Source organism: Prionailurus bengalensis, chromosome A2 (assembly GCF_016509475.1).
Source record: "Prionailurus bengalensis isolate Pbe53 chromosome A2, Fcat_Pben_1.1_paternal_pri, whole genome shotgun sequence".
Taxonomy (NCBI): Eukaryota; Metazoa; Chordata; class Mammalia; order Carnivora; family Felidae; genus Prionailurus; species Prionailurus bengalensis.
Window position 1 is genome coordinate 73,438,222 of NC_057348.1, and position 18,389 is coordinate 73,456,610.

Genomic DNA, 18,389 nt, shown 5'->3' on the forward strand with positions numbered 1-18,389 from the left:
CTCAAACCCAGGTGAGATCATGACCTGAGCCGAAAACCAAAAGTCAGACACTTAGCGGACTGAGCCACCCATGCACCCCTCATATGTAAGTTTTAAATACAAACAGTATGGGTTTTTAAAAAAGGTAACACAATTTCACTGTAGAAAACTGAAAAGTACAGAAAAGTTTAAAAATAAATACTCATAGATCTTGCCCATGGTTCTGTGGTAGCTTGTATGCCCTTGACTGCTACTGTTACTCTCGAATAAACCCACTTTTGTTAGTAAAAATAAATTTTTAAAAAAATTTTAATGAAAATAAACACCAACAGTGGTGCCTTGCTGGCTCAGTTGGTAGAGCACGCAACTCTTGATCTCGGGGTCGTGAGGACAAGTCTCACACAGGGCAAAGAGATTACTTAAAAAACAGTAAGTATTCAAAACTCATCAAAAGAATACACAAACACCAACAGAAAAGTTTAAAGATGAATAGCACCAGAAATTACAACAAACCAAAATCTATGCTATAAAGAAAACTTGTCACTTTCTTTAATAAAAATAAAAAAGGCTGCACAAATTATTCTTACTACAGTACACCACCTCTTAACCTTAAAAAATTAAATTTAGAAAATCATGACTACTTAAGTAACACTAATTAAAGAAAATACTATGAACATTAATGCATATATTTTTAACAATAAAACATTTTTCAAATGTTCCTGTAGGAAACCAATATAGCTAATCATTATCATTACATACGTGCTACAAAATAGGAGATTTTCCTCTTTTCCTGGACTCTGTAAGAGTAATAAATAATTACACAGGCTCATATGTAAGGGTCAAGCAAGGCATCTAGAATTTTCCTGACACCAAAAATTAGACCCCAAGGGAAACAACTTTAACCAAAAAATAAAAGTAGGATTTATGAAAAATTCATAGCTAACATCATTTTGTGGAAAAAGACTAAAATGCTTTTCCTATAGGATCATCAGGATCAACACAGGGATTTACCACTTCTAATAAACATTGTACTTGAGGAGCGCCTGGGTGACTCAGTCGGTTAAGCGTCCGACTTCAGCTCAGGTCATGATCTCACGTTTCGTGGGTTCAAGCCCCACATCGGGCTCTGTGCTGACAGCTCAGAGCCTGGAGCCCGTTGCAGATTCTGTGTCTCCCTCTCTCTCTGCCCCTCCCCCGCTCACACTCTGTCTCCGTCTCAAGAATAAATTAACATTAAAAAAATAAATTAAAAAAAAACCCACAGAACATTGTACTTGAGATTCTAGCCATTGCAACTGAGCAAGAAAAAATAAGTAAAAGGAATCCAGACTGTATCCATTTGCAAATGACATAATCTTGTATACAGAAAATCCTAAGAAATCTACTAAAAACTATTAGAACTAATAAGCAAGCAAGATGACAGGATACATGATCAATGTAGAAAAATCTATTGTAGTTCCAGACACTAGCAATGAACAATTAAATGAAATTACAAAAACAACTCCCATTACACTGAAAAAGTATACTTAGGAATAAATCTAACAAAAAAAAAGTTCAAGGATTATTCCCTGAAAACTTCAACATACCACTGAAAATATTGAGGGAACATAAATAAATGCAAAGACATTCCATACTCATATATTTTATGACTTACCATTAAGATGGCAATACTCTCAAATTGATCTCCAGATTCAGTGCAATCCCTATGAAAATCCAAGCTGCCTTTTGGCCAGGTAAACCTAAAATTCATGTGGAAGTGCAAAGGACCCCTCTCCTCCTCCAAAAAAGAGGGGGAAAGGTCAAAGCAATGTAAAAGAGCAAAGCTGAAGGACTTACACTTCCTGATTTCAAAAATTACTGCAAAATTAGAATCAAGCACTTCCTGATTTCAAAAACTACTACAAGATTAGAATAATCAAAACTGTATGGTACTGGCTAAAGATGGACATGTAAAATCAAAGGACTAGAGCTGACAGTCCATAAATAAACCCTCTCATTTATAGTAAGTGGATTTTCAACAAGGGTGCCAATACAATTCAATGGTGAAAAAAATACGTAGCCTTTTAAATAAATAGTGCTGGCACACTGGTTTTCCACACAATAGAATGAGGGTGGACTTCTTTCTCTCACCATACACAAAAATTAATCCAAAATAGATCAAAGATCAAGATGTAAAAGCTAAAACTATAAAACTCTTACAAGAAAATATAGGAATAAATCTTTGTGATGTTCAATTAGGCAAAGACTTCTTAGATATGACATCAAAGCACAAGCAACAAAAGAAAAAATAAACAGGACTTCATCAAAATTAAAAACTAATGTGCATTAATGGATGTCAACAAAGTGATACAATGGGGGGAAAATGCAAATCATGTATCTGTAGCACAATTTAATTGCTCCTAGTCATCGTACTTGGGTTGTTTCCAGTTTTGTTGTTTTCTTTTTCTTTTTTTTTACTAGGTAGGCATTATACCTCCCATTTTACAAAGTAGAAAGACCAGAGCTCAAAAATTGAATTGCTTGATATTGCTCTGCTATGAAAGCAACAGAATTAGTACCTAAATCCACATCTATATAATTTCTAGTCCTTGCTTTTTCCTTTACAGTGGATATTTACCCAATCAACCCAAAGTAGAAGGTCTGCCAACCAGACAGTAGTCTTTTGGTTGTTCTGTTAACACCTCACCCTAGGAATTCTCTTTTTTTCTTCTTATGAGTCCATAGACAATGACACAAAAGCTAAGTGACTTGTCCGAAGTTTACACTGTGAGAATGGCCTAAGCGGTTACAAACAAGTTACCTAGGAAGAGTCCATTATTTTGCACTAAATTAAAATGAACTCTCGTGAATACAAGAGTTCTTTCTAGAAGAAATGTCACAGTCATATTAGTACCTAGAATATATAAAGAATTCAAGACATTCAACAATAAGAAGAAAACCCAATTTTAAAATAGGTGAAGGATATGAATAAACATTTCTCCCAAAAAGATATACAAATGGCCAATAAACATATGAAAAGCTGTTCAACATCATTAGTCACTAAAGAAATGCAAATCAAAAGTACGAGATACCAGGACAGATGTAATAAAAACAGACAACTATTGTCAAGGATATGCAGAAATTGAAACCCTCATATATAGTTGGTTGGAATATAAAAAATGATGCAGCCACTTTGGAAAAGAGATTGGCCGTTCCTTAAGATGTTAAACAGAATTACCACATGACCCAGAAATTCCACTCCTAGGTATATATATATCCAAGAGAAATAAAACAGGGGCACATGGGTAGTTCAGTCGGTTAAGTGTCTGACTTCAGCTCAGGTCATGATCCTGCAGTTCATGAGTTTGTGAGTTCAGGCTCTGTGCTGACAGCTCAGAGCCTAGAGCCTGCCTCCGATTCTGTGTCTCCCTCTCTGCCCCTCCCCTGCTTGCTCTCTCTCTCTCTCTCTCTCTCTCTCTCAAAAATAAACAAACATTAAAAAAAAAAGGAAGAAAAGAAATAAAAACATACCTCATGCAAACAAAAATCTCATGCAAAAACTAAACACAAACAAAAACAAGAAACTAAACACAAATGTTCATAGAAGCATAATTCATAATAGCCAAAAACTGAAAACAACCCAAATGTCCATCAACTGACAACAAAATGTGGTATATTCATACAATGGTACACTATTTTTCCCTAAAAAGAAATGAAATACTGATGACACATGCTACAACATAGATGAACCTTAAAAACATTAAGCTCAAATGAAAGCAGTCAGTCATAAAAAACCATGAATCATATGATACCATTTATATGAAATGTCCAAAATAGGCAAATCCAAAGAGATAAGAAGTATATTGGTAGTTGCCAAAGATGTGGGGAGGTGAGAATGGAGACTGACTACTCACAGGCACTGAGTTTCTTTTTGGAGTGATTAAAATGTTCTAAAATTAGTGGTGATGGCTGCACAACTCTGTGACTATACTAAAGGCCACTGTCTGTATCAGTTAAAATTAGAGTAAATTGCATGGTAGGTGAATAATATCTCAAAAAAGATGTTATTTTAAAAACTAGAAAAATTTAATATAAAACTGAAATGTTTTGTGTTTATTTGAAAAGTATACTTCCTTTCATGTTCCTTATGAAACACTAAAAGTTAAGAAGATAAAAGACACATGACTGACTTTTTACGGATTTGCTCAGGCAAACAAGTTCTAGTCCACTGAGCACATAAACTGTGTTTGTCTTCATGTTTCACTGAACCATGCCCTGAGATATGTTTTTGAAGAGAGAAAAAGGAAAGATGGTGAGAAAAGTAGAGGGAAAGCTTAATACTTGATTTGCACAAAGGCACATACTTTTGATAGGTCCAGCTCTAGCCATTATTAATTTATTCATAAATCAATATTAGACTCTATTAATATTAAAAGGATTTTTTTTTCAAATTCTGAGGTGCTGGATATTTTCTTATCCAAACCAATTTAACATCATTTGTTAGGTATCTAATTCCTATCACGTGCTGTGGTAGGTGCTTAAGAGACAGTAAGATTAAAAAAGAACCTCATGAGACTTACAATCCAGTGACTGAAGCAAAAACAAAATATTATGTAAATTCTTGTCAAACTACCCAAGCCAGAAGTGGAATAACTTAAAGTAACAAAGGGGGGGGGGGGGGCAGGGAAGGAAAGTCCATGTAGAATTCCATACCCAGCAAAAATATCTTTCAAAATAGAGACTTTTTCAGACAAACAAGACAGCAGAGTGGCATTGGTAAGAAATGCTGAAAGGGGTGTCTGGGTTAAGCATCTGAATCTTGATCTCGGCTCAGGTCTTGATCTCAGGGTCACGAGTTTAAGAGTTTAAGCTCTGCGTTGGGCTCCATACCCAGTGTGGAGCCTACTTTAAAAAAAAAAAATAAAGGCTAAAAGCTATTTCTCTCACTACAGCAAAATACTACCTCAAAACTTGGATCTACACAAAGGCATTAGAAGTGTTTCAAAAGGTACATTAAGGGGTGGCTTCGTGGCTCAGTCATTAAGCAGCTGACTTTGGCTCCGGTCATTATCTCACAGTTTGTGAGTTCAAGTCCCACATCGGGCGAGTGCCAGCCCTGCTTTGGGTTAAACACAAGTCCCAGGTGAACACCGCTTCTCTCTTTCTCTCTGCCCCTCGTGGGATTCTTCCTCTTTCTCTCTCTGCCCTTCACTCACTTGCACCCTCTCTCTCAAAAAAAAAAAAAAAAAAAGAGGTATATATTAGATATAAATTTTTTTCTCATTTTTTTAATTTCATGTCTATAAATAACGTACATAAGTCATACTTCTGTAGAAATAACACATATGACAGGAATAGTACATAAGAAGAGAAGGAGGAAATAGAAGCATACTCTTGCAATATTATATTATACATGAAGGTAGCCTGTGATAAACTAAAGTGGTACATTATAAAACCAAAGAGAAAGTCTTTGTGACCATAAGTTAGACTCAGATTTGCTAAATTAGATTTCATCAAATTCTGCTTTTCAAAACTACTGTTAAGGAAAGGCAAGCCACAGAACAGGAATACTCATTTACAAACTGACAAAGCTTATATATATCGATAATATGTACAGAACTCTCACAATTCAATAAAGCGAATAGCCCAATTCATAAAAAATATGGACAAAACATTTTAAGACACTTCACAAAAGATATGAAGAGCAAATAAGCATATGGAAAGATGCTTAACATTATTAGTCATTACAGAATTGCAAATAAAAGCACAATGATGTACCATTACACATCCATCAGAATAGCTAAGAACAAAGACTGATAAAAACAAGTCAGGATTTGAAGCTACCAGAATGGTCATACATTACTGACTAGAATGAAAAATGGTACAACCATTTTGGAAAAGAGACTGCTTATAAAGTCAAAAACTCACTTCCTATACAACACAGCAATCCCACTCCAAATTTATTCATGAGATATGCAAACAGAAAAAAACTATTCAAATGTTCACAGCACCTTTGTTCATAATAGCCAAAAACTGGAAACTTAAATGCTCATCAACTGGGTGAATGGACAAATTATGGTATATCCACCGACTGTAGATGTAAATGGAATACTACTAAGCAATAAAAAGAAACAAACCACTGGGGCACCTGGGTGGCTCAGTCGGTTAAGCATCCAACTTCAGCTCAGGTCATCTTGCGGTTTGTGAGTTCGAGCCCCACATTGGGCTCTGTGCTGACAGCTCAGAGCCTGGAGCCTGGAGACTGCTTGGGATTCGGTGTCTCCCTCTCTCTCTGCCCCTCTCCCGCTCATGCTCTGTCTCTGTCTCTCTCTCAAAAAATAAATAGACATTAAAAAATTAAAAAAAAAAAAAAAAAAGCACTCAAATGCACATCAACAACAATGAATTTCAAAAGTATGCTAAGTGAATGGGAGACACCAAAGATTACATACCATATAATTCTACTGATATGAAGTTCAAGAAAGATAAAATTAATGTGACAAAAAGCAGATTAGCAGTTGCCAAGGACCACATGCAGAACAGGGGACAAACTACAAAGGGGCACAGGGAAGTTTTTGGGGTAATAGAAATGTTCTTTACCATGATTGTGGTAGAAGATACACAAGTATATCTATTTGTCAAAAGCATTTAATTTTATACATAAATTGGGAAATTATAGTGTATGCAAGTTATACCTTAATAAAACTGACTTTTTTTAATGAATGAATGAAATATGTCCAGTATACCTGGGTGGGAGGGGACAACTCAAATTAATTCAAGCCTGGATGTGAGAGGTCACTTCTAGATGACATTAATGAAGAGGACACCTCAACTATGGCTGGAAGAATGGACAAGGAGGATTAGCCAGTTGAGAGAAGGGCATAAACTAAAGTGTAGGGCACCTGCAATTCCATGTTTTTAACATAGTAAAGAGTCCAGCTTGCATTGTGATCAGCATATATAAATAAAGGTAGTGTGGGTCGGTCTGGGGTAAGGAATCATAAATGCCCAGTTCAAGAATTTGATTCGGTAAGTATGCTTCAGAGAAACATGACAGAATCAAAATGGTATTTTAAGATTAATTTGAACACAGAAAACAGGAAAGTGTCTAAGAGGAAAAACCCAAAGCAAGCAAACCCCACAATAAAAGCATAAAGTAAGGAATTTCAAAACCAAAGTAAGAATAGATAGACTAAAGACCACTGCAAAAGGACCAACAGAACAAGCAATTCACTAGAACTGGGGAAGAACAAGAGGCAAGTGAAGTATTACTGAAGTTTTGGACCTAGGTGCCTTGGAGAAACTGTCACTTAAAACACATGAATACATGGGGGGTGGGAGGGAGGGGAGGGTGGGTGATGGGTATTGAGGAGGGCACCTGTTGGGATGAGCACTGGGTGTTGTATGGAAACCAATTTGACAATAAATTTCATATATTAAAAAAAAAACCATGAATACGTGATGCATAGCACTTCTTAAAACAAAACATTATAGGGGCGCCTGGGTGGCGCAGTCGGTTAAGCGTCCGACTTCAGCCAGGTCACGATCTCGCGGTCTGTGAGTTCGAGCCCCGCGTCAGGCTCTGGGCTGATGGCTCAGAGCCTGGAGCCTGTTTCTGATTCTGTGTCTCCCTCTCTCTCTGCCCCTCCCCCGTTCATGCTCTGTCTCTCTCTGTCCCAAAAATAAATAAAACGTTAAAAAAAATTTAAAAAAAAACAAAAAACATTATATAAACAACGTTAAAAAAAAAACAAAAAACAAACCCATGAAAAATAGTTGCTATGCCACAGAAAGTTAACACCCCTAATACACAAAAAAGCTTACAAATTAATAAGAAAAACAACGAAGAGAAGAAATCAAGAAACTAAAACACTCAATAAATAGATGAAAATAAAGTCAGCCTTATTAGATATTAAAGAAAAGCAAATAAAAAAATAATCGCGTATCTGGTAACTCCGAGTGATGATAGGTCTGAGGAAATGAGCAGTGGCACATTGTTGGGAAATAAAAAACGGTAAGAGCCTTCTGAAGGACAATATGACAGTGTATCAAAATTACAAATATGAGTACCATTTCTGACCCAACAATTTTACCTCTGAAAAGTCCAATATATGGGATTTAACGGGACAAATGCACACACAAAATATTTGCAACAAATACATACACATGTCAAAAATAAAAAACTAAGATTCTAGCAAAATGGACTTGGCCAAACAAGTTACAGTACATCCATACAACAAAATAATAAAAGCCAATAAAAAGAACATACTACAGAGTACAATGTACAAAACAGCATTGTAGTATATTCCCATAACTCCTAAGATTTATATAAAATCTTTTGTCTCTATGCTTTGCATATATGCATAAGTCCCATATATTATGCAGAGAGAAGTCTAGAAGAATGTTATTCAGAAATGTCAAAGATGATCATCTCAGGTGGTTGGATTCAGAAGGACTTTTAATCTCTCACACTGTTCTGTAGTAACCGAAAAACCATGATTCTCTAGAATCTTTGTAAACAGGTGAAAAATACTCAAGAGTAGCATCAGAAGAAGAAATGATTTGAAGAATGGTGAAATAATTAACTTAATATTAAATAAAGTAAGTTTGGAGAATCAATAACATATCTCAGTGAAAGTGCCTCTGTGCAACTGAAAATGCAGTAACAAAAGTGGGGAGGCATGCAGCCCATTAACTACTTTCAGTTTTCAGTTCCTCTCACTACCTTTTTCATTTCTTTTTTATAAACTCCAGTTTTTAAATGAGCAAAGGGGAAAAAAAGAGCAAGACAAACCAAGAAACAGACTCTTAACTATAGAGAACAAACTGATGGTTACCAGAGACAAAGGGAAGAAGGAATGGGTTTTGAAATAGGTGATGGGGATTAAGGAGCGTACTTGTCATGAGCGCCCGGTGTTGTACGGAAGTGATGAATCACTATATTGCACACGTGAAACTAGTATTACACTGTACATCAACTAACTGGAATTTAAATTAAAACTTTAAAAATAAATTCCAGCTTCTAACCTAGATTTTATTCTCTACATTCATTTTGTTTTCCAAATACATTAAGCAAACCAGATTCTCTTACGATTTACATATGTAGAAATTCAAGTAACAAAAATCACTGCAAACAAGTAGTACTTCTGATTCTAGCTTGATACTTTTGTTTCTGACATCCACTTAAAAGGATATAAATATCTAGCTATGAAACAAAGCCAACCAAAACCAAAATAACAGCAATAAAAATTTAAATGAGGGGTGCCTGGGTGGCTTAGTAGGTTGAGTGTCTGACTCTAGACTTCACCTCAGGTCGTGATCTCGTGGTTGGTTCGTGGGTTCAAGACTCCCACGTCCAGCTCTGGCCAGCAGTGTGAAGTCTGCCTGGAATTCTCTCTCATTCTCTCTCTCTCTCAAAGTAAATGAATAAATTAAAAAAAAAATTAAGTGATATTCACAGAGAAAGTGTAAAACAACAGATTAAAATGATCTAAAATATAAATATTAAGCAATATTAATTTTCCACTTATTTTTCAGAAACAGCTACAATTTTTCAGTTAGGAAATAAAGCTTGACATACAGTCAACTTGTTCAGAAAATTTTCACCAAGAAAAGCAGATCACTTATCTTGATTAGTACCAGAGTGCAAATATAAACACTAGGTCTGAATTTATTCTACTCACACAGAAAACGAGTCCCAGCATCTTCAACTCATGCCAGTAAAGAAGCAGCTAGAAAAAGGAAGTTCTTAGCTTTTCTCCTTACAAAATAAAATAATTACTTCATCTATCCTAGAGTATATGTGAACCAAAATAGCAAGTATTTTTTTTTTTTAATTTTTACTTATTTATTTTGAGAGAGACAGAGAATGCAAATGGGAGAGGGGCAAAGAAAGGGAGAGAGAATTCCAAGCAGTCTTCATGCTCAGCATGGAACCCAGACGCAGGGCTTGTGGGATCATGACCTGAACCGAAATCCAGAATGGATGCTTAACAGAACGAGCCACCCATGCATCCCCAAAATTCCAAGTTTAGAGACACAACTGGATTCTGCACAAACGCTGATTTTCATTAATCTATGGTGAAAAATGCTATCTAAACTAACTCAACCACGAATCAATACACTTTAAAATTTGTCCTCTAGGAGGTTACAATCTTACAGAGAAAACACAAATGTACGCAGCCAAATAATTAGAATATTAAATAGAATTTTTTGAAGCTCTATAACAAAGATAAAGCAAAGTGCTGCAGTAATATAAGAATTAACTTTTTCTAGATGAATGGAGCAAGACCTCAACATGGTTAAACTGGAGCTAGGATTTGAATGCAAAGCCGGAAGCAGAGAAGAGGGAAAAACAGGGGCATTTCAAGGTAAAAGAACAGCAAGAGCAAGAATACAGAGAAATAAAAGGGCCTCTGGAAATAGAATTCTGATAGAATGGGGCCTGATCATAAAAGGTATTACCTGAAAATCCACTGAAAAGTCTGGACTTAATTCTATAAAATGGAAGTGACACAATCTAACCAAGACTTTAAGAAAATTCTCCTGATGGGGCGCCTGGGTGGCTCAGTCGGTTGAGCGTCCAACTTCGGCTCAGGTCACGATATCACAGTTCGTGGGCTGACAGCTCAGAGCCTGGAGCCTGCTTCAGATTCTGTGTCTCCCTCTCTCTCTCTGCCCCTCCCCCACTCATGCTCTGTTTCTCAAAAATGAATAAATGTTAAAAGAAATTAAAAAAGAAAATTCTGATGAAGAATGAAGTGGAAAGAAAGGGATGGAAGAAGAGAGAAGAAAAGAATGGTAACAGGAAGTCTGAGTGAAAACTAGGGCCTGAACTAAGGTGCTGAATGAAAATGAAAACGGGAGAAATACCAGTGTTAGAACAAATATATGATAAATGGGGCAGGGCACCTCGGTACCTCAGTCAGTTGAGCAGTGTCTTGATTTCGGCTCAGGTCATAGTGTCACAGTTTGTTGGTTCGAGACCCATGTTGGGCTCTATACTGACAGTGCAGAGCCTGTTAGGATTCTCTGTCTCCCTCTCTCTCTCTGCCCCTCCCTCACCTGTGCTGTCTCTCAAAAATAAATAAACTTAAAAAATATACATGTGATAAGGACTACATAGATATAAATGCTGGGTAAAGTTTGGTCAGAGAAGAAGCAAAACACAAGCCTACTATGAGAATGAAATAAGTGACTACAGGTTTGGACACTTAAGACACTTCACCTAAATTTCCATTCCTTCTGTGTATTTCTTCACTTATTCTAGTATCCTATACACCCAACACTTTTAAAAAGCATTTTAAGGGGCGCCTGGGTGGCTCAGTCGGTTAAGCAGCCGACTTCAGCTCAGGTCATGATCTCGCGGTCCGTGAGTTCGAGCCCCGCGTCGGGCTCTGTGCTGACAGATCAGAGTCTGGAGCCTGTTTCAGATTCTGTGTCTCCCTCTCTCTCTGACCCTCCCCTGTTCATGCTCTGTCTCTCTCTGTCTCAAAAATAAATAAATGTTAAAAAAAAATTTTTTTAATAAAAAATAAAAAAATAAAAATAAAAAGCATTTTAAGAACTACATTCATCTAAGGATACTACCATTCTAGTAAGTACAAACCAAATCAGTAGCATTATCGGTTAATAGGAGCTTTTTCATTATCCTGGAGCGGTTTTATTTTACATATTTTTGAACACAGATTTTAAGACAATACACTAAATAAATCATGACAGAGGTATCCCAAATCACATGCAAGTAAATACTAATAACCTCACTGATTTACACCTAGGGTCCACCCATCTTTAGATTTTCAGGGTCTCTATACTATCCTGTAATGGAGGCTTTTGCTCCATTTAAAATACAACTTCCACAATTTCAGACACAGAACCAATTACAGTATATATAACAATTTATTATACTGGTTGTAACTGATGAGACTTGAGTGACTTCAGATCAAGACATTCCATTACAAAACAACTGTCAATAACTAAGTATAATTAAAGCCTTCAAGGAATGCTTTTAGACTCATATTCATAAAAACTACAAGTTAATAAAGACCAAATGAGCTGAAACAATCTTTAGGGAAGAATTTCTTTTTTAAAAATTTCAAAATGCTGCAAAGATGGCCAGGAAAAAAAATCAATAAATAACCAAACAGGGAGATGAATTTCAGCAAAACAGATTATCACATGAGGGGGTCAGCTCCCTTGAAAGCCAGCTCCCTTTAATGCATGACAATACCAATACCTAATATCAAGAACACATACTTCAGTCAGCCCTGGGTTTGAATCCAAGCTGACTTAACTTTTTATAGCTTCAGTTTCCCAGTCTATCAATAGAAGTGTATCTTAGGGGATTTGAGGGTGAGTGTATGATAAGTATTTATCAATGCCTGGCATATAGTAAAATCCAAATCTCAGTACCATTCCCTCCCTTTATTAAACAGCTCTCTCTTCAGTACACTCTCACACTTACGATAGGGCCAGTCAGCAAAATTATGTGACTTCCCACACCCCAATAGTCAAGCAGTAAAGAAAATATGGTAAACTGGTTATACAGAGAAAACGTAAAGCTAAGGAGGGACTGATGAAAAGAAAAGCAGGAGGAGAGGACTGAAAATTCAGATGAAGGCCTAGAGAAAACTGTGATTTAGAAGTCAACAGAATGGAGAGGATTTATTCTAGGAATTAACACCAAGAAAAAACTTCATACCATGGTTTCAATACCATTTTCAATGTGCATGCATTTCCTTAAAATATTACACTGACAATTTATGAATACATTAGGTCCATGTGGACTGGTAAAAGATCTCACTGATATTTCTCATAGCATAGCACATGGTCTCTATTAAATACTTATGCAATCCAGGCCCACTGTAATATTTCACATGCTCCATAAACTCCATCATCCCTTCATTTACCCATTCGACAATTATTAGGAGACTACATGTGCCAGATGCCATGCTGAACACCAGGAATACAGTGGTGGGCATGACAGGATAGCTGCCTTCACAAGGCTCACGATCTAGCAGTCTATTCATTAAACAACATGAGACACTTAAGACATTACTAAATTCTGAAAGTAAATAAAACTTTTAGCATTAAACTGGACAAGTTCAATTTCCTAAACAGTTATAACACATTTGTTATATTTAAAAATCTTTAAAAACCACACCTCACGAAAAATGAAGTTCTTGGCCCTAGAGAAGAAAAGAAGACATGGGAAGTGTCTTTACATTTTAAAGAGGTGGCATACAGGTTTGCTCTGTATCATTCCAAAGGGATAAACTTGAAGCAATGGGTAGAAAGTTATATGGAGATAGATTTCTGTTTCAATATGAAGAATTCTAATAATTCAAACTACGCAATAATAACTCGACATTACATTTCTATCATAATCTATAGTATTTCTATACTTTACAAAACACAAATTTTCACTTAATCCTTGAAATAATCCAAAAATCACAAGCATTTTACCATTATAGTTCAGAAACGGGAGCCTTTAAGAGAGGGTCTTGCTAAGTCAGGACTAGAATTCAAGTCCCAAATCTAATGGAACAGGCCATCTCAAAATAATGTTTTCCCAGGTCTGGATGTTTCAGGCACACACCAAATGCAAACGGACAGCTGTCAGGAATGTTGGCCAAGATACTCTAAAGCCTCTTCCAAATCCAATCCATTAGAAATACTGGTGGTCAGTATAAACACCATGAAAAGATTCAGCAATGAATGGCCCTCTAGAATGCAAGCTTCATGAGGGCAAGGACCTCATCTTCCTTCACCAATCTATTCCAGTCCCTAGAACAGTAACTGGCATATAATGTGCTTAATAAATATTTGGTAATAAAGATGAATAATCCTAATCATACATACCACTACTCTACAACATATATAAAATACACAGCACCATAGTGCAGGGCCTTGCTAAAGTAACCAGCAACTAAAAAACCAAACAAACACATAAATCTACTCTTATATTGCATCATACGCTTAAAAATTACAATGTAAAGTGCTGAAACTTAACCTAATCAGTTTTCAAAAACAGTCAACTGCAAAAAAAAAAAAAAAAAAGAAAAGAAAGCAAGCCTTTTGGCAAACCTAAAATATTTTAACTAAAAGTAAAATGCAAAGTCTTACAAGATATAAAAGCTAAGTGGTCACTGTTAATAGTCTTTATTAAGGCATCGACCAGCATTTTAAGTGTACTTGAACACTGTAAGAAACACATGTACACAGATGTTTTCATTTAAAGACAAACTCACACCCAGATCTCTACTCCAATCACATCTTCACAAATATTTACTAGGCTGACACTTCAAAGAGATCTGCTAATTTTACAGATACATGAATTGAGATTCAACATAATTTCTACTTAGAGATTCTTAGCATCCACTTGGCATTACTGCAAACTAAGGCCAATAAGAAAAGCATAACAGATGCAAACGTCATTCTGTAATACCCTAAAATATAAGGCCTAGAATTTCCAGACAGCTCAAGGATTTAAGAACCTACAAAATATTCAAAAGTTATTTTTAATTCACTTTGCTTCACAGGTATGCATATATCAATGCACACACTTTTCCTGAAGAATTACGTAACAAGGTATAACAACTACATAAAAGATTTACTCCAATTTCACTAGATTTAATTACCCCTTTTAAAGATTCCTGAACAAAGATCCTGATATTTAAAAGTATAGCTAACTTATGGTAAATGTAAACAGTAACCTTAAAGTAATGGTAAATAGTGTAATAGTGTAAGGATGTACCAGACCATTTGCTTGGTCACACCAATTAATTATACGTCATTAGCAACTGGGTGGTCATCACAAACCAACAGAGAAACCACAATGTTGTCATTTTTTTTCTACTTTTGAACACTTAAAAAAACATTCCACACAAGAACATCACAAATCGGGCATCTTCCTTGTCTTGAGAATTTAGAACTATAAGGCTTCCACATCTTAAAAGAATAAACTTTACAGAAAACCTTTTTCTGTCGTTGTATTAATCACCTGAAACATCTGAAAAGTACATCTAACTGACATCAGCAAGTGTTTCTGATTCTCTCCTACAATATTTAGGCCCTAGCTGCAGTCCGTTCCTAAATCTCCAACGATAAAACCTCTTCATAGGGCTTTCAAAATGATGACAAATTAAAACATCTAGGTTTACCCAAAGTAATTGTGCTGGAAAAGCAAAGAGCAGTTGAGGGAAATCTGTGAATATATCAATGCAACAAGTTGAAAACTTCGAACTCTTTCTTAGAAATCTTCCCTGCACGAGCGAGAAGAAAAAAACTGCGGGACCTGTTGCTTTGTCCCTCCAACCCACTAAAAGGTGTCGTGGGCGCGCGAAAACGCCTCTCCCGACTTGAAGCCCAGTCTGAAGATGAGTTTTCTAGGGCCGGTTGTAGAGCTAAGTGGCTCCAAGAGGCCAATCACCACTTTCCCTGCCCCCTGGGGATCTGGCCAGCGCTGCGGAGGACCTGCGCGCACCAGGCGGCGGCGGACTCACCTGATCACCGGGCTGTAGGGGCTCCGGGAGCGGCGCCAGCTGCTGCTGCTGTAGGGGCTCGGGGACACGTCGCCGCCCCGCTCGTAGGAGCTGTGGCGGCTGTAGCTGGGGGAGCGGCGGCGGCTGTAGGGGCTCGGGGAGCGTGGCAGCCGCCGAGAGTACGGGCTGCTGCCACCTCCTGCCGGGCTGGGGGACTTGCGGCTTCTCAGGCTCTGCGAGGCCCTGTGGGACACCGGGCTGTCGTCCCGGCCTCCCAGCGGGCTCAGGGACCGCTGCCGCCGCCTGTAGGCCTTGGGCTCGCTCTTGTCCTCCCGGTAGGCCTTGGGCGGCTCCTTGTAGGCCGAAGGCGGCTCCTTGGACGACTTAGTCCGGCTCCGGTGAGCCTTCAGGTCTCGATCCTTGCGGCTACTGCTGCTGCTAGACGTGGCCGAGGCGCTTTTCCGGCGGCCGCCACTGCTGCTGCTGCTGCCGCTCTTAGCGGCCTCGGCCCGCTCCTCGCCGCTGTGGCTGTGGCGGCTGCGGGACTTGGAGGCCTCGCTGCCGCCGCGCTGCCCGTCCCGCCGCCGGTGCTCGCGGTGGCGCTCCTTGCTGCGGCCGCTGCTGCTGCGGCGGTCCCGGCGGGGCCTGCGCTCCGACCCCTCCCCGCGCCGCTGGGTGCCGGAGGAGGAGGCCGGACTCCCGCCGCTGCCCCCCGTTCCCCCGGCAGCCGTCGCCGCCGTTGCCGCGCTGGCCCCCCCCAGCAGCAGCCCCTGCTCGGACTGGGAGCTCACATCCTCGTATTCCACCAGCGGGGTCACACCCCCGCCGCTACTAGCACCGCCACCGCCGTCCTGCTGCGGCTGGGGCAGCGAGAAGACCCGACGCTTCTCCGCCTCCTGCCCGGCGCGGGGCCCGCGGCGCCGCTTCTGCCGCCCTCCTGCGCGCCTCTTGCCTCTCGCCAGCCGCTTGACCTCCAGAGGGGGGCCCGGGCTGAAGCAAGAGGAGGAGGCCGCGGCGGCGGCGGCTGCGGCGGCGGCCGTGCCGGGAGCAGCCAGGAAGAGCAGAGGCGGCGGGGGCGGCGGCGGTTGCAGGAGCTGCGGCTGCAGGAGCGGCAACAGCAGCGGCGGCTGCTGAGGGGACAGGAATCGCCTCCGCTTGCGGCGTTCCTCCAACTTCTTCTCCGCCCAGCTCAGGCCCCCGCCTCCCCCCAGCGCCGTGTCCGAGCTGCTCGGCATCGCCTAGAGCCCGCCGCAGAGCGCGGCGCGGGTGCGGCCTCCTCCCGGGTCAGATCCTGGCCATCTCCCCCGCCGGAAACGGGAACTGCGGCGGCGGCGGAGGGACACCGAGCACCAGGGCCGGCCAGGGGACGCGCCACGATAATCCGGGTCAGGACTCGGGTCCCTGGGTTCCAGGTCACAGTGGGATATGCAGCGGCCTCCGGGCCTGAGGGAAGCAGGAATCCGGGTGGCAGAGCTCGCGATCGTGCTCGTCGTCCTCTCAGCAGCAAAAACACCAGATGCGCCGGGCGCTGACCTGCGGGGGAGTCCGGAGTCCTCCAAGTGCCCCCGGGGGTGGGGGAGCGGCCTCGGCCGCGCTCTCGGCTCGGGCAGCGCAACGCGGAAGTACCACCTTCGTCTCCGCTTCACTCCATCGCGCCCTGACGTTGGGTGCGAGTTCAGGGGAGGGGAGTGGGCGAGACAACAACACGCCTCCGCCGCCGCCTCCTCAGCGTCGACGTCGTCCTCCTGTGGTGGCGGCGACACACGGCGGGCGCCTCGGAAGTGGCCTGGGCCTGACAACAACTCCCGGCCTAGGGCCTCGCGCACTCTGCCGCCCGCAGGGACGGGCGGCGGGGCGGGGCGAGGCGGGGGCGACCGGGCTGCGGCTCACGGTTGGGGCAGCGAGTGTGCGGGGCTGGGCGGGGGGCTGTTTCCGGGGAGATAGGGGCGGGGGGGGAGTTTCTGAGCCTGTGGCGGTGGGTTCGGGCCCTGACTTTCTTCTTCCTTCGCCGCCGCCGCGAACAGAGGTGGCGGAGCTCCCTTTTCCTCCGCTCCCCCCCCCTCCACGAGGAGGCTCCTGGTGTGCGCGGCCGGCCCCGGCTCGCTCCTCCCCTTCCCTCGCCGATCTTCGTCAGGAGGAGGGAGGGCGACGGGACTTGCTGGTTGGGCCCTAACCTCCACAACCCCTCCTTCTCGCCTCGCTCTTTCGGCCTTTCCCCTCGGCCCTGACGCAAGGCCGGGGACGCGCACGCACGTCACGCTCCGAGAAAGCCGAAGGTGAGTGGTGTCGGGGCAAAGGAGGCGGGAACAAAGTTGCCGCGCACCAGCGTGCTCGCTCCCGCTGGAGACGGGCGCGCGGGCCGGAAGTGGCGTAACGTAGAAACGGCTTCACTTCCGGTGAGGGTGGGACTCTGTGTGAAGAAGGGTTAAAGAAAGGAGAGGTTTCGTGTACCGCCCACTGCTGTCGCTCGAGACTCTCGCAGTGATGGCACGCCGGTCGTGCCTGTTGCGTCCAACGCGGTGTTGCACCGCCCGCCTGTTGAAAGGTCACGGCGACAGCAAGAATCTAGAGACTCATTAGTAACGCCGTTAGGAGCCTCTGGGCTGGGTAGTCATTCTATCTTGTACCCTCAGCCAAATCCCGGGGATGGAATAGCTGCGACAGGAAAAGAGAGGGCACCGTGCAAAAGAGAGCAGAAGTGGCGTTGGTTTAAACTGTCTTACGAACACCCAAGTTGGAGGCCCCATCTTAACCTAAAAGCACACTTGGGAATCAGAGTCTTGAGCTTTGGTAACACTGAAATTTACTTTAAAAAAGAAAGAGCCTTGAATTGATTTGGGGAATAAATGAAACTTCCAAAGGAACTACTGGAAATCCCAAAATTATTACCAGCAGCTAGAAGTCAAAACATTTTGCCCAAATGAGGACTGCCCTCTTGGCACTTCACCC

At 41.4% G+C, this 18,389-nt stretch overlaps 1 protein-coding gene across 4 annotated transcripts in view; it reads right to left on the reverse strand.

The window, feature by feature from the left end:
• Positions 1-16,675, reverse strand: part of CDK13 (cyclin dependent kinase 13) — a 123,964-nt gene extending 107,289 nt beyond the window's left edge. For all 4 annotated transcript variants that reach the window (XM_043588521.1, XM_043588519.1, XM_043588520.1 and 1 more), the window contains exon 1: positions 15,462-16,675. In XM_043588521.1, the coding sequence (XP_043444456.1) occupies positions 15,462-16,675 (1,214 nt within the window). The remainder of the gene's footprint in view (positions 1-15,461) is intronic.
• Between the last annotated feature and the right edge of the window lie 1,714 nt (positions 16,676-18,389).